This window comes from Fundulus heteroclitus, unplaced genomic scaffold, assembly GCF_011125445.2.
Source record: "Fundulus heteroclitus isolate FHET01 unplaced genomic scaffold, MU-UCD_Fhet_4.1 scaffold_58, whole genome shotgun sequence".
Taxonomy (NCBI): Eukaryota; Metazoa; Chordata; class Actinopteri; order Cyprinodontiformes; family Fundulidae; genus Fundulus; species Fundulus heteroclitus.
In genome coordinates this window covers 2,125,408-2,142,398 of record NW_023397011.1, presented here as the reverse complement: position 1 = coordinate 2,142,398, position 16,991 = coordinate 2,125,408, and the positions used below count along the sequence as shown (strand labels likewise).

General features: G+C 42.6%; 1 protein-coding gene and 1 long non-coding RNA gene across 7 annotated transcripts in view; one reads left to right on the top strand and one right to left on the bottom strand.

Annotated features, from left to right (window-relative positions):
- Positions 1 to 16,991, top strand: part of rtel1 (regulator of telomere elongation helicase 1) — a 100,356-nt gene that overhangs the window by 73,047 nt on the left and 10,318 nt on the right. For all 4 annotated transcript variants that reach the window (XM_036133135.1, XM_036133136.1, XM_036133137.1 and 1 more), the window contains 2 exons: positions 2,614 to 2,824; positions 2,952 to 3,086. In XM_036133135.1, coding sequence (XP_035989028.1) covers positions 2,614 to 2,824; positions 2,952 to 3,086 — 346 coding nt within the window. The remainder of the gene's footprint in view (positions 1 to 2,613; positions 2,825 to 2,951; positions 3,087 to 16,991) is intronic.
- LOC118561199 overlaps positions 13,730 to 16,991 on the bottom strand; it is a 4,543-nt gene continuing 1,281 nt past the window's right edge. For 2 of the 3 annotated variants that reach the window (XR_004929863.1, XR_004929862.1), the window contains exons 2-4: positions 16,721 to 16,883; positions 14,686 to 14,767; positions 13,730 to 14,567 (exon numbers count right to left, since the gene is read on the bottom strand). This is a non-coding gene — a long non-coding RNA (uncharacterized LOC118561199). Of the gene's footprint in view, positions 14,568 to 14,685; positions 14,768 to 16,720 lie in introns of all 3 variants that reach the window. The other variant, XR_004929861.1, reaches the window with a different exon arrangement.

Below are 16,991 nucleotides of genomic sequence, written 5' to 3'. Positions count from 1 at the left end.
CAGAGTCCTCAGGCTCTGCTTCCGCAATGGAAGACGTGTTCCGCCCACCGACGATGGGTTAAGTATTCCGCCCACCGACGCACGACGTCCCAAGTCGAGGTCAGCAGCACACCACCCCCACTATAAACAGTGTTGGTACTGCACTGCTTCCCCCTCCAGAGACGCCGGATAGTGGACCAAAATCGCTTCAAAGCCATACGGAAGTCATGGCCTCTCCAAACTCTTCCCACGTCCGAGTTTTTTGCTTCAACTACCGGTACACATCAGCTGCTTCCAGAGAAGCCCGATAGGACTCCTTCTTCAGCTTGACGGCTTCCCTCACCGCTGGTGTCCACCAGCGTGTTTGAGGGTTGCCGCCGTTCGAGGGTTGCTTGCAGCCACAGCTCCGACTAGCCGCCTCGACAATAGAGGCGAGGAACATGGTCCACTCAGACTCAATGTCCCCCGCCTCCCTCGGTACGTGTTCAAAGCTCTCCCGGAGGTGGGAGTTAAAGCTCCGTCTAATGGGGGACTCTGCCAGATGTTCCCAGCAAACCCTCACAATACGTTTGGGCCGACCAGGTCTGACCGGCTTCCTCCCCCACCATCGGAGCCAGCTCACCACCAAGTAGTGGTCGGTGGAGAGCTCCGCCCCTCTCTTCACCCAAGTGTCCAAGACATGCGGCCGCAGATCAGATGAAATGACAACAAAGTCGATCATTGAACTACGGCCTAGGGTGTCTTGGTGCCAAGAGCACATGTGGACACCCTTATGCTTGAACATTGTGTTCGTGATGGACAATCCATGACAAGCACAGAAGTCCAACAACAGAACACCACTCGAGTTCAGATCAGGTGGGCCATTCCTCCCAACCACGCCTTTCCAGGTTTCACTGTCATTGCCCACGTGAGCGTTGAAGTCCCCCAGCAAAACGAGGGACTCCCCAGAAGGGGCACTCTCCAGTACCCCCTCCAAGGACTCCAAAAAGGGTGGGTAATCTGAACTGCCGTTTGGCAGTCAGAACCCGTCCCCCCACAAGTATGTGGAGGAAGGCCACCCTCTCGTTCACCGGGGTGAACTCCAACGTACAGGCACCGAGATGAGGGGCAACAAGTATGCCCACTTCAGCTCGGCGACTCTCACCAGGGGCAACTCCAGAGTGAAAAAATGTCTAACCCCTCTCAAGGAGACTGCTTCCAGAGCCAGAGCGGTGCGTCAAGGTGAGCCTGACTATCTCTAGCCGGAACCTCTCAACCTCGCCCACTAGCTCAGGCTCCTTCCCCACCAGAGAGGTGACATTCCACGTCCCAAGAGCCAGCTTCTGCAGCCGAGGATCGGGACGCCAAGGTCCCCGCCCTTGACTGCCACCCATTGTACAATGCACCCGACCCCTTTGGCCCCTCTGACAGGTGGTGAGCCCATCGGAAGGGGGACCCATATTACCTCTTCAGGCTGAGCCAGCCAGGCCGGGCTCCATGGGCGAAAGGCCGGCCACCAGGCGCTCGCCAACGTGCCTACCTCCAGGCCTGGCTCCAGAGTGGCTCCTCACCTCCAGGGCTGGCTCCAGAGTGGGGAGCCAGGCCTGGAGTAATTTTTCTTTCTCTATTTTATTGAATGTTCCTAAACTTCAGGGTAACAGTTAGACTGCATGTGCCTTCTGGTCTCACTATGGAGACTGAATGTGTGTTCAAGGAATGTGATGTGAATACAACATGTTAAAGCACTAAATCTAAATTTTTACAAGGACTGTACAACAGAGTAAATGAATGATCTTTTCATTCCCTCATAACTGCCCTGGTAGATCTTTGACATGGTCTTCTGGGTGTTCAAAAAGTCTGTGGTAAAACTGCATTGGAAAGTGAATGTTGTCATTTAGGTGGTTTGTTTTGCTTGCTTTGATGTTTTTTATGACTGTTTGGATTTCACGTTTGCTCAAACTAGTAACCTTGCCTGCAAGATAAATTCTCGCTGTATTTATGTGTTCACAAACACACAAGAATCCATCTAGTACTGCTCCCATTTCAACCATTTGTGTCTGAACCAAAAACAGTTTGGCCCAATCACATTGCACTATTATGGTTTAAGGCAGGGCAGGACACACCAGCTGTGATGAAAGCAAGAGCTGCTGAGCCCACAGCAAAACCAACATAAACATGGCAGCTCAGGAGGATGCACACGCAGCTGCTGCCATCACATCTGTTTTGTGAGAATCCACCATTTTTTCTTTTAAAGAACAGCGAGAAGTGCCTGGACTTGCTTACCTTTTTGTGGGTATCCTGTGAATGTGCTGCTTACATCTTAATTTGATACCGTCATTAGCTAAAGGCAACCTTTGATAGGCAGGCACTAGGTGTGATTTTGTCCAATCAGCTCAGAGTTCTGCTGAATGTCCCTTCTTTCCCTGGACGGATTTAATGGGAGCAGACCCAGGCTGATAACGTGCAGAACTGAGTGCTACACATTATCAATCTGGTTGGCCAGGTTATCAGATTGGTGCATTAAAAAGGAATCGGTCCAAATGCATTTAAAGTTCAAAGTTTGAAGTCACAAATCAATCCTTCCTGCTCTTACAAAACGCACAAATGTGTTTGCATCGATATGTGATGAGTGTATTTTCTACCTTGTTCTTAAAGAAGGTTAGCGTCGCTGAGGATATTTCTGACGAGTGTAAAGCCAGCAGAGCGAAACAGTTCCTGGCAGACATGAAGAAGTCTCTGAGCAAGATGAGCTTTGTCCGCGTTGTTGAGGCTCTGCAAAGCTACAAGAAGACAGATGACCTGAGTGTCCTGCTGACTGAGACGGCTGTTTTAGCTGAAGATCCTAACGCTCACAGTCTGCTCCGAGGTGTGTTCTACTGATACAGTGTAAAACCATTTCTGCTGGAAACATGGCTCCAACATGTCATTGTCTGTCATGATTCTTTTCCTTGTGGAATTCAGACAGGATTTCTCCCACTGCTTCTCTGTCACAGGGTTCTACCAGTTTGTTCGTCCGCATCACAAAAAGACGTTTGATGAGAAATGTCAGGAGCTGACTGGGCATGGCTGTGGATACAAACTGGAACACTCGTTGTCTAAGGATAAGAAAGCTGTGATTCTCCAGAGCGGTAGGAACCCCAGAGCTGAGCTTTAACAAAAGCTCATATATGGAAATCTTATCATTATTATTATTATTACACGTTTAACACTTACACTGAACTCTCCAAAACATTTAACAGTGAACTTGGCTGAGTTAATATAATACATCGGTGTCCTGTAGACACCAATGTATTATATAATGGACACAGCCATTATTTGCTGTTCTGAGTGAAAACCAAGCATCAGAACTATTTTCTTCACCTTGTGAATGTTTAATCTGACATTTCATTATTCACTGAGACCAGAACAGCCAGCTAGGAAGACATAAAATGAGGAGGGGAGAATTTTGAAAAATAGTCTCCCTGATGTATTTTGGAAGCTTTCAAGACGGGTGATAATTTAAACAATTGAGCCAGAGTGCATGTTTCAAATTGAATAAAAGGAAAAAAAGAAGTGAATAATCAATTCTTCAAAAACAACCTTAGTTTTTTTATTATTATTCTTAAAACATTATTTTTTCACATGATATCATCATGTTTTAACAAGGTAAGGTAATCTCCATTTGCATAAAATTAGTTTAATTTGAATTACTAGCACCACATAAAACAGATCAGATTAGGCGAGGTCTCTTCATCTTATTATTATTCACAGTTCTGTTCTAAAAACGATTGTAACATTTCTTCACGAACAAAGTCGAATTTTTATGATAAAAATACAGGGTTGGAATTTGAAATTGAATTTACATCTTGAATTTATTTCAGTCATATCGCTCTTTGAAATCTTTTATCTCAGTTTAATTTCACTTGCACTCATCACACACACGGTATCATATCATCGGTGAGGATTCTAGAGACGAACACAAAATGCATCCCCTGAAAAACTTTGATAATTTGCTGCTGTAATATAATAATTTATGTAATATTATAGATTTTTCAGAATAAAAAGCTAACAGATGTGCATAATCAAAAAATATCAGAAATACAATTATAGAGCATTCACTATTGTATAGCCCACACTGTTTCATAGAAATTAAATATGGAGACAGCATACAGTCCGGGAGCACTATGGTGCTCCTGAATGCACCATAGCTTTCTGTTGCTTCCGAATGCATCACACTGGTCTATGAACGCTGAGCTGTGTAGATGTGTGTTTGATCTTCCGCTTAAGACAAAGCTTTGCAGTTTCAAAACTCACGTCGGCTCTCACGGTTTATTGTTGTGTGAATGAGAAGAGACCACAACAAATAAATCAGCCGTACCTCCGATAAAAACTTTGGATTTAATGTTGTTCATAACACCCATAATTTTGTAAACGAATCTGCCAAATAACAGTTTTTTTCCCCCCACAAGAGGTTTAATAAAACGTTTTGATATCATTAATTTAAGAACAAGTAACTGCGTTGGTCATATTTTAATCCGTTTTCTTCGTCGATATTCAGTTGTACAGAGCGAGGCGTGCTCCCGCGACAGGGGATGCATATCTCGGCAGGCATGCACTTTTCGGCATAACACCGGTCTGTGTTTTGATCGGAAAAGTAGCATCTCGGTTGGAGCAAGGAACCCAATCACTCGTTAATGTTGCTCTCAGCAGAGACAGATGCAAAGGTGATTTTTGGGATGTAGCTGAACTGATTTTGGGATCGGGGAAATGTAGGCGGCGGCAAGAGCTGCTATAGACGGCGATTTGCCGCCGTTGACCGGCTACTTTTGACCTCCTTAATCCCACCAACACGTCTTCCATTGAGGAAGCAGAGCCTGAGGACTCTGGGTCGGGTTCTCCCATCTCTGGGGCTGAGGTTGCCGAGGTTGTTAAAAAGCTCCTCGGTGGCAAGGCCCCGGGGGTGGATGAGATTCGCCCTGAGTACCTTAAGGCTCTGGATGTTGTGGGGCTGTGTTGGTTAACGCGGCTCTGCAACATTGCGTGGACATCGGGGGCAGTTCCTCTGGATTGGCAGACTGGGGTGGTGGTCCCCCTATTTAAAAAGGGGGACCGGAGGGTGTGTTCCAACTACAGGGGAATCACACTCTTAAGCCTCCCTGGTAAGGTCTATTCAGGGGTTCTGGAAAGGAGGGTCCGTCGGATAGTCGAATCTCGGATTCAGGAAGAGCAGTGTGGTTTTCGTCCTGGCCGTGGAACACTGGACCAGCTCTATACCCTCAGCAGGATTCTTGAGGGGGCATGGGAGTTTGCCCAACCAGTCTACATGTGTTTTGTGGATCTGGAGAAGGCATTCGACCGTGTCCCCCGGGGGATCCTGTGGGGGGTACTCCGGGAGTATGGAGTACCGGACCCTTTAATAAGGGCTGTCAGGTCTCTGTACGACCGGTGTCAGAGTCTGGTCCGCATTGCCGACAGTAAGTCGGACTCGTTTCCGGTGAGAGTTGGAACTCCACCAAGGTTGCCCTTTGTCACCGATTCTGTTCATAACTTTTATGGACAGAATTTCTAGGCGCAGCCAAGGTGTTGAGGGGATCCGTTTTGGTGGCCTTAGGATTGCGTCTCTGCTATTCGCGGATGACGTGGTCCTATTGGCTTCATCAGGGCGTGATCTACAGCTCTCACTGGAGCGGTTCGCAGCCGAGTGCGAAGCGGCCGGGATGAAAATCAGTGCCTCCAAATCCGAGACCATGGTCTTGAACCGGAAAAGGGTAGAGTGCCTTCTCCGGGTTGGGGAGGATGTCCTGCCCCTAGTGGAGGAGTTCAAGTATCTTGGGGTCTTGTTCACGAATGAGGGGAGGATGGAGCGGGAGATCGACAGGCGGATTGGTGCAGCGTCTGCTGTGAAGCGGGCGCTGTACCGATCCGTTGTGGTGAAGAGAGAGCTGAGCCAAAAGGCGAAGCTCTCGATTTACCGGTCAATCTACGTTCCTACCCTCATCTATGGTCACAAGCTTTGGGTCGTGACCGAAAGAACAAGATCCCGGATACAAGCGGCTGAAATGAGTTTTCTCCGTAGTGTGTCTGGGCTCTCCCTTAGAGATAGGGTGAGGAGCTCAGTCATCCGGGGAGGACTCAGAGTAGAGCCGCTGCTCCTCCACGTCGAGAGGAGCCAGTTGAGGTGGCTCGGGCATCTGGTCAGGATGCCTCCTGGACGCCTCCCTGGTGAGGTGTTCCGGGCACGTCCCACCGGGAGGAGGCCCAGGGGAAGACCCAGGACACGCTGGAGGGACTATGTCTCCCGGCTGGCCTGGGAACGCCTTGGGATTCCTCCTGAGGAGCTGGCCCAAGTGGCTGGGGAGAGGGACGTCTGGGCCTCCCTACTGAAGCTGCTACCCCCGCGACCCGACCCCGGATAAGCGGAAGAAGACGGACGGCCGGATATTTAGCCCCAAACCAAATATTTAGTTCCAAACTCTGCTGCCTCTGCTTCTACTTCTGCCTCCTACCACAGTGCTACCAGCTGTTATTGTTGCGTGTAATATTTGGTTCTCATTCATACAATGCTAAAATCAGGTATATTTCCAGGGACAGTGTTTGCCGGCAAAAGGCTGTTTTAAAATGAGGGACTGAAGTGAAATACCGCAGTCATGTGAGCCAACAGAAAGTCAAAGTTTCTTATAATGCCTATACAGGATGTTTTTCTGACTCATTTTCAGCAATTAAATAAAGAGACGATATTCACATATTATGTGAAAGGTTCACAAGGGAAAATGCTATAACCAGAATTCATATTTGATAATTTTACTGTAGTGTTCTGGAGAAACACCAAGTCAGTTCCTTAATGTCATCTATTTTAATGTATAACTTGCATTATCTTTTTTAAGACAGCATAAACAATAATGTGTATCATAAAAACATAATAACCATAAAACAAATATATATTAACTTCCTCTCTTATAAAAGCGCAAACATTTCTCTAACAGAAACAAATAAATAACTAGAACTGCCAGCAGTTATTAACGGGTTCCAAACCCACCCACGCCCACCCCCTTGAGCATGTTCCTGGACTTCAGTTCAGCGTTCAACACCATCATCCTACAGCATCTGGTGGAAAAACTGGAACATCTGGGCTTCAGCTCACCCCTTCGCAACTGGCTGAGCCCCCTGCTGCTCACTATGATGACACACGACTGCGTCCCCAGGTTCACCACCAATCACATCGTGAAGTTTGCAGACGACACAACAGTGGTGGGCCTGATCAGAAACGACAACGACCAGGACTACAAAGAGGAGGTGGAGCAGCTGGCGGGCCGGTGCAGAGACAACAGCCTGATCCTGAACGTGAAGAAAACGAAGGAGATCATCATCAACTTCAGAAAGAACAGGCCTCGCCACGCTCCACTGCTCATCAACAGAGCAGTGGAGTACAGAAAATGTAATGAAAGGCAGAAGAGGTTTGGATGGATTGCTATTTGGTTTTTCAAGTATATTATAGGATCCTGGGACCCTCTGCCAAGTATCTGTTCATCTCCTGGATGGCTTCAGCTGTGGACCATTGGTCTGCCTGCCCACTTCGATTTTGCCAAAGTTTTTCTAAAAATAAAAAAATTTGATTTTTCGCCTCCCTGGTGAGGTGTTCTGGGCACGACCCACCGGTAGGAGGCCCAGGGGTAGACCCAGGACACGCTGGAGGGACTATGTCTCTCGGCTGGCCTAGGAGCGCCTTGGGATTCCCCCAGAGGAGCTGTCCCAAGTGGCTGGGTAGAGGGACGTCTGGGCCTCCCTACTGAAGCTGCTACTCCCGTGACCCGACCCCGGATAAGCGGAAGACGACGGATGAACGGATTTTAGTACATGGTTTACAAATATATAAAATAACATGCCTGAAGTGGGGGCAGAAAGTTGTTGCGAATATTTTCCTGGCTGGGGCTCATTTGTGCGGATTTCCAGGCGATCCTGACTTAAAAAGACAATGGCTTGTAAATATTCGTCAAGACAAATTCAAGCTTACACCGCATTGGAGAAGAATGGTGAATAACAACTTCTGTGTTCCATTGAAATATATATATTTTATTAAACTGAGATAAGGGTTGAAGTGAAAAGGACTAGGAATAAATTAACAAACCAAAAAGTAGTGGTATTCTGTTCTGTTCTTGGTTTTTATATATATATATATATATATATATATATATATATATATATAATATATTCTCTTTATCTACTGGATACTTTTGTTTATAAAAATCTGTTTGAAATAAATAACTAAATAAATATGGATCCTTATATATTTTGAATGTGTTTTTGCTTGTTCTCAACCTAAACATGTTCTCCAGACACAGAAAATCGCACGTCTGTGAGTTCACATTGAGTGGGTAATCCGTCGAGATAAAGAAAACAAACTCTTTGATTCAGTTATTCCTTTATATATTGTTGGCACCATTAATTAACTTTTTGCAGTGGCTTGCCTGCTAATCAATTATCCAAACAAACCTCTGGTCAGGGCATGGGCTAAATGAAGTGAACAAATGTGTAGTTCACTTTAGGTGTTTTCCAACCCTTTTCCTATAGCCACATTGCCCTGATTGCAGTTCAGCAAATGCCTGGTATTAATCAAAATCAGCAAGCTGATGATAAAACCGTGTCAAGTTATGCCTTCAATTTGTGCAGCTTCCCCACTTGAAAAGGATGGGAGAGATTATGCAGTTCTAAACAGCTGGATTCCACTCAATAACCAACAAGATTCCTTTTTTCTTCTCTTTATTTTTGAATATGCTTGTGAAGACAGGTGATCAAAATGGTCTCAATGCAGGTAAAAACCTTAAAGCAAACTAACAAATAAGAAATAAATTACAAAATCATGTTAAGAATTTCTCAGTCAATTAATATTTATACAAGAAAAACAACAAACTGATACCCAACCTTAAAGAAATAAATGCAAATTAAAATGTCTCTACTTGTATCCCATAAATAATAAACATCACCATGCAAACTCTACAGTGCATCATCAAAATGTTTAAATACCTTAATATTCTAATTATAAATAAGTACACATTACATTTCTTTTAATTTATATGATCTAATTTGTGAATGTTATACCAATAAATTATATTCCTTTAGATTATATTCTTTTGGCAATTATAAATGTTAATTAATGGCCAAAATATCCCATTAAAATTAGCTGTTTACCTATAAGATGTTTTAACTTTAAACTTATACAAATTACTATTAAATCACCAAAAATAGCATTTGAAAAACCCCATCCTGTTTTATAATAAACCAATTCATCTATGCATTATTTTAGAAGATCACAGGACATTGCAGATGTCTTCAAGAACTTATAAACCAAACAACAATGAATGAAATACAAGCCGCATCAGCTGAGCATTCAGCCCATGGCTAGGCTAATGCTAACTGCATACAGTCCGGGAGCAATCAAGTTCTAACAGGCACTGATCCATCACAGAGTACATGATCGTTCTTAAAAATATTAAACTTTATAGTCTTGTACATGTAGCTTTCAATTTCTTGTAAATAGGTCAAAATCGCCTGGATTTTTACCAAACTCAAATACATATTTAGTCTCCATGTGATCAACAAATGTCCACATTTTTGTTGGCCTTGAACAATATTTGTGGAAAATACATTGATTTCTTTATTTTTCAAACTTTTGAAAAATCAGAGCATGCGACTTTCAAAAACTTGAATACATGCAGTGAGAGAATTGTTACACCCTATTCAAGGAATACATCCTGAAAATCTGAGCTCATTACACCAAAACATTGATTTTAGGTCAAGAAGTGGAGATGTATGCATCTTTAATGTTAGTATACATCAGGTCCAGGGTCCTCTTCTCTAGGGCAGCTCACATACTGTTTGAAGGTTGTGAAGAAGATAGGGTTTTACCAGCTTGCTGTTAAATGTCTATTGAAAACCCATCTTTCCCAGTTCGGGATTTGGTTGCAAGTGAGAAGATCGAGAGGTAGAACAGTTTAAATGCATATTTAATTCATAGAAATTAAATATGGAGACAGAGTATATTAGGAAAACATCTTGTTTTCCCGCGCGGTGGAGAAGTCTGTCTAATTTAAGTTTGGAAGAACATCCTTTTTACTATAGTGTCTGCCCTCCTCTAAGTTAGGGAGGGAGGGGTAATCTGGTTCGAACAAAGAAACTCTTCTTGCCTGACCATCTCCCTCGGGGGCCATAAAACTCTATGTTTATCTTACGCTGGAGCAGGGGGAGACAGACACCATTCTGCTTTCCTCAGTAACCCCAACTAAGATATATTTTTTAATTCTTAACAACTCCCTCTGTTTTGATCAATAAATCAAACCAATAACTAGGCTAAACTAAGGTTATGTCTTGAAACCCTTAAACAAAATGTAAATGGTAAGATGTAATATTGTAACCCACTGACCCCTCTGTTGGTGACTCATTAAAATCAAATGAAGTTCAAATGTTCCCCTTAAATGTAAAGTAACCCAAGTATATGCTAAAAAGCTACTAAACCTATCTGAATCTCTAACCTACTAGAATTAAGAAAAGTAAGCACCTTTATCCGAGAGGTGCAAGGCTAAGATAAATGTGCAACTACCAGAAACTATTATATGATCTAAATATGACTTTAAGAGTCCTAACCTAGATTAACAAGATGTCTTTTTAGAAATTAATATAACCTGTAAAGGCACTACACTGAGATCAAACCACAGAATAAAAGATTATCATGCAATGCAGAACCAAGAGTCTAACAATACTAATATTGAACACCTTATGAATATGGAACTTATAAGACATGTGCAGTGGTTACAAAACTCTCATTTTCTTTTTTCTTTTTTACACAATGCATTCAATCGTTGTCCTGATGTCTTGTATCTCGGAGATGTCTTCTTCTCGCCTTTAAAGAAGATGGTTTAAAGAGTCAGTGTTCCAACCGCGGCCTCCACACAACTGTATGTTAATCTTTATTAAAAATAAAAAACGAAAACAAAATAAACTTCCAGCTGCCTCATCCTTTTGAGTGGCTATCAGCGCCTCGAGCTGCCCTCGTTGCCGGATGGCACAGGTGGGTGGCAGTTGAAAACCCTTCCAGTCAGCCAGTCTGACCCGAAGGCTGGCCTGGTATTGTTCCCTTGAACCCTCTGTTGCTGGTACACATGGCTCCTGGAATGTGAAGGGCCCCTGACCTATTACTCTAAATAATTCCCCTAAATTGGACTGATTTATTTAGGATCCACACCTGTGTGTTTGATCCATCCTACCGATTATGTTTAGATTCTGTAAATCCCAGTCAAATTTAGGAAGCTCAGCTGAAGTAGATAAAAGAAAGTGCTGTGTAACTGCATGCGGAGGTTAAACAGTGTTCTTTCAAGAAAGAAATTAGAAAAAAAAAAACTAACGTTACATTTTAAAATGGCTCCAAAACCAGTTTTGTGCCTTTGTGTAGAATATTTTAAATGCTGCCAGCCACGATGTTGAAAGGTTCACTCACCAGAAAGAGCACATTACCAAATGAACAAATATAAAAGATTCCTCGGCCTCTAAATTACTGTGTGACAAGGGCTTCTACATTTTGTGGGACCATGAAAATGAGATTACATATAATGAATAATTTGGGGACCGTCCTGCGATGATCTCTTAATATTTTCCATTTCTACTCGTTTTTGGTGTTCTGCAATACCAGTGTCTATCATAATATGATGAATGCCATTAACATTGGTCATAGATTCCTCAATTCTAGGTGCTTCATTTGAGGATAACTTCAAAATTGACTCATGACTAAATGCAGGGTTAACAAATCAACCGCAATATCTTTTGCCCACACTGGTAAGGTACATTTTAACCTTAACTTTTTTAGTTTTGCTTACTCGTGTCTACCCAGGCTTGCAAATGACCCTATAAAAAAGTTTATAGGGTGGCTATTGTCTGCTCTCTGTTAATCAGCTAGATTTAAGTCTGACTAATTATATCTATTTAGTTATCAATTATGACTAGGGCTATCAAACAAAGAAAACCTTTTAATCACTATTTAATCGCAAATAATATTATGTCTGAAAGTGTATACGTTCATTTAGGCATTTGTTGAAATGCTATTTTGCAATAGATAACGCTCATTAAAATTACACTCTAACAGAGTATAATGCCTCAAACAGATGTTTAATGTTCTGCCAAATTTTCAACAACTTTTCCAAACTTCTAACCACTTTCTAACTTTTAGGCTACAGTTTAAAATAAAAACTCTCTCCAAAACTCACCAAGATGCAGCAGGGCCGAGCTCAATTTGTGGCAGCGGCATCTGACACCGGCACTTCCTGTGGCATGCTGTGATTTGTGGCAGCGGCATCTGACACCGGCACTTCCTGTGGCATGCTGTGATTTGTGGCAGCGGCATCTGACACCGGCACTTCCTGTGGCATGCTGTGTGGCATGCTGCTGTGGCACTTCCTGTGGCATGCTGCTGTGGCACTCCCTGTGGCATGCTGTGTGGCATGCTGTGGCACTTTCTGTGGCATGCTGTGTGGCATGCTGTGGCACTTTCTGTGGCATGCTGTGTGGCATGATGTGGTGCTTTCACTGGCATGCTCTTGCCATGAAGGTGCCACGGCTCTTTGTGAACTGCTGTTTCTGTTTTTAGGCAAACTGTTTGTTACAGACGCCTGTTACACTATAGCTACTTGTAAATAATCATATTTTTATTGCATTATTTCCAATAAAAGCTGAACCTCCACCAAGTCCTAGCACTTCTTGTGACACCTCCACCAACTACTGGCTCTTCTTGTGGCAGCAGGAGTGGCAATTGCGGTGGTGGCTGCAGGACTTTCACTGGCATGCACTTACCAAGAAGATGTCACAGCTGTTGCTGCATTCCTGTTGCTGTGTGTGGGCAAATGATTTGTTAGCTACCTGTTACTCATGTTTTATTCATATTATTTACAATAAAACCTTGTTTAATTACCGCCAGCTTTGAGGCAGCTGCAGTGGCATACATCCGCCACAAGGTGTCACTAAGCCGGCATGCCACCTGCCGCCCTTCTGCAACAATGCTTAGATTTTCGGGTTATTTAAAATCTATTATATATTTACATTCAATTATTCATGTGTTAAATTCACATAATTTAACAAACATTTTCAAGCAATTTAATACAAAAGTTATAAGGTTACTGTATGTGTGGTTTAACTCGTGATTAGAGAAACAAATGTGGTGATATCAATACAACACCTTGAAAACACACTGGCACACTGTGGCCACAAAGATGCCACGATAAGTCCATAGGATGGCAGGATGCCACCAACATGCCAAACCCGTTGTAAAAGCCTCCAACGTCCCACACCGGCTGCCGCTGTTTTCATGGAAGCAATGCTGATTTCCTTCCCCTTGTAAAGTTTGGTACTTGTTTTAAAGCACACAAATAAAATACTTTATAAAACCAATACTTCCTAACTACTGATTATATTAAAACACTTTTGTGGAAATTTTTATTAATGAACAAACTGCAATACTCAAACAAAGTACTTTTATTGTGCAGTTTAAATTCTTAGCATCAAAACATAGGTTTTTAAAAAGCTCTTACGCTACTTAATCCACAACATGGCATATAGTGTTAAGATGTTAGAAAATAATTTGCTAAATAGGACAATAGAAAATTAGTGCACAGAATAATTACTAAGCTATACATAACACGAAATACATAGTAACAAGCTCAGACAACCAAACAAACCAAAATGTGTTTGACCTCCAACCTGAAAAGTACACATAAAAGTAAAAATGGTCAACCTTTGCCCTAATCGTTCGTTTCACACACGGGTATCTCTATAAATGCGTTGGACAAGAATGTCATCCTCTGGATAGACGACAAAATCACACCACTCCATGCCAGTGATTAGAAGCTGCCCTTTCACCTGCCAGTAGCAGCTGTGACTTGACTCGAGCCTCATCGTGTCATTACATAGCGACAATTCACATAACTCTTAGTATAGGGACATTTTAACTCCAACAAAACAAATGTTTGCATCTCTGTCAGGTCAAAAACAACAACATCTGGAGAAGAGCCCAACCATGGAGCATCAGGGTGAATCACAAACCCACAGGGCCCAAAGTTGGTGTTTTTGATCCTGCAGTATTCCCAGATAGCTGATGGGTTAAGTGCTAGGCCCCTTTTCATGGCGGCTGTGGCTGCTGTTCCCATCTTGATGCGCTGCGCTAAGCTCAAAGCAGAAGTGGCTCCTCTCATATGACAGACTTCCTAGAAATGTTGCGCTCTGCTCCCTGGTGGCAACTTCAATTTGACCGGACTGTTCCAGCGTTGTCGGAAGACACTCCAGTTCAAGTTGTTGCTGTTGGCTGCAGACAAACTAGACACAGGTGGGCTCGAGATGGTAGTGGTCAAGAGGCAGTGATGGCAGAGGAGGGGGAATCCACATGGCAAATTATTACCCAACTGACTGGTAGTGAATGTTGAAAAGCGAATGGACTGCCTTCCTCGACTTTACCAAAGGCTGAATCAAATAAAGGGACATCAGCACTGATTACCATGGTAGTAATGAGAGGTGCAAGGTCTGCAGGAAAGTCCGGATACACCTCTGCTACTCTGAGAACATCAGTGTCTGGTGTGTCTGCCTTGTAACGTTTTCTCCTTCAAAAAACAAAGACAAAAACAAGACATCCAATTAATACATGTTACTGAAAATAAGTATTCAAAGAACATATTCAGTTACTTCAACCGTAAATATAATTACATTTTAAATAATTACCTTACACCATTTCCGACTGTGCGCTGCCATTCTGGTCTTGCAGACATAAAACCATGTGACGCACACGGCCTGGTTTAACCTTCTGTAAAACAATTAAATTAAATGCTTAAAAATGTTAACATTGGTGATAACACACAGAGAAAAGGTACAAACCCAGGAAAGGTCCATCAACTTCCACAGAGTTCAGAAAGCCAGTGTTCTTTTTTTACAACACTTACAGTTTTGTAAAAATTTGGTTGAATAAAGTGTTGTGTTTGATTCCATTTATCTAAAAATAGGTCATTAAGCAACTGCATAAAATGGCCAGGGCTGCACTTAACCCTTGTGTGGTGTTGATATTATTGTTACTTAGCCAGTGTTTTGTGGGTCCGGTGGACCCGTTGCATTTTGTGCTTTTTAATCCCTCACAATCAAACACTTTTATGTAAAAATACTCAACAGATGTTCATCCCAATTTCAAGTTGTATAAACAAAATATTTGGTTATTTAAAAACATAATAAAGCAAATTAGTTATAATAAAATCATGATATGAATGGAAACAAATTCACACGTGAAGCAAGGTTTTTCCAAAACTAGTGTCTTTTAGTTTTTTGAACTCAGAAATTTAACCCATTCAGGTGCACAACACAAGCTATATGAACACAGAGTAAATCTATCAGTCAAGACAACGCATCAGCCCTATGACCTGTAGCCAATGACCTGTACAACACATGAGGGGCAGAGTTTTACTGTGTGTGTCGCAGAAATACTTTTTGCCCTTGATGCATCTATATTGTTTTTTTCTGTCCATCTTCCACACTTCGCACTGCTTCTTCTTGTTGCCAAACATGTACTGGAACAGCATCACACACTTACTTCAGGCTCTGCAGATTCTGTAGGATAGGGCAGCATTCTCCTCCGGAATCCTCCTCATCTGGCACATAGGATGCCAGGGTTGTGTCACCCATGTATGCAAACTTGTAAGGCTTGACTTTAGACCTGAAAACTCCAGCAAGGATAAGAACCCTGAAGTAGGCATGTAAATGGGTTTGGCCCATTTCCTTCCACCTCTCTCCAAAAACAAGAATAATTTTGTGGATGGAATCTGGGATGAAAAGCTGAATAGAAGACTTCATGTCCTGTGTGTAAGTAACTGCCATAGTGTTGGTCCTGGTTGCATCCTTATCACATTGGTAGCCTGCGGGGTGACTCTTTTATTGGGCGAGACCATTCAATTTCGAAATTTTTGACTTCCATGTTTCCTCACTTGTTCCATGCTGACTGTCTTGTTCTTGTTCTTGGCCCTGTGGCTGGCTGCTGACGGCCTGATCTGGAGACTTGTCTTCATTTTGGAACTGGCTGATGCTCAATCTTGTCCTGCTTCAGGGTCACTGTCAGACTCTGAATTTTCAGAAATGGGATCCTAAAATTCTGAAACCTCTTTTTTTGAATGCCATCCCTCAACATTATCATCAAAAACTTCTCTCTCTTCCAAAATCAATTACAGGGCCCTCTGCACATAGTATCTTTTGGCCACCTTGATCGGTTGTTATAAGAAACCACACTGGCAAAGCTATATTTATACTCTATCTACTCCATTTGTAGCAGAAAGAGTGTGATAAACTAAAGATTACCACAAAACAGAGAGTCAAATGTGCCCAGACAGGAGGAGGGAAGAGTGTTGTGTACACAGAACGTCAGCTTCCACATCTCAATTAGCCCGGACACCTTATATGTAATACAAATGTGTAGGGGGGGGGTGTACGGCATGTAGTCATTAAAATCGTTTTCTGATATATGTTCTTCACAGAAAATGAGCCAAGGCCAGTGAATCTGAGTTTGAAAAATTGATTGATTGTATCATTTTTCGTTCAATAAAAAATGAAAACGGGACCCAAACACCACATAAGGGTTAAATTGTATATTTTGATTATTTTTGATAATTATCGATATCGATCAATATGATCTCTATTTTATAAAACAATCTGTTGTCCAGACTATATGACTTTACAGCTTACTATTTTGTTCTAAATAGAATTGGAGGGTGTGTTATACAATGGTTGTTGGTTTGTGCCAGATTTGTTCGGTTTCAGTACAGCTTAGTACTGGTGGCACAGCAGCCAAATTGTGAGCAGAGTAGTGAGCAGTCTGGTGATGTAATGCAACACTGATTGCACAGCACTGTACCAGCCACACAGGAGCAGTCTTCAAATGTAATCTAAATAAAAAACAAACTGTCAAACTATGCAATGGTTATGTCAGAATTTTTTAGCAAGCAGAAAGTGCCGACAAGTGAAAAAAAAGACTGGAAGTGCAGGACAAAAAT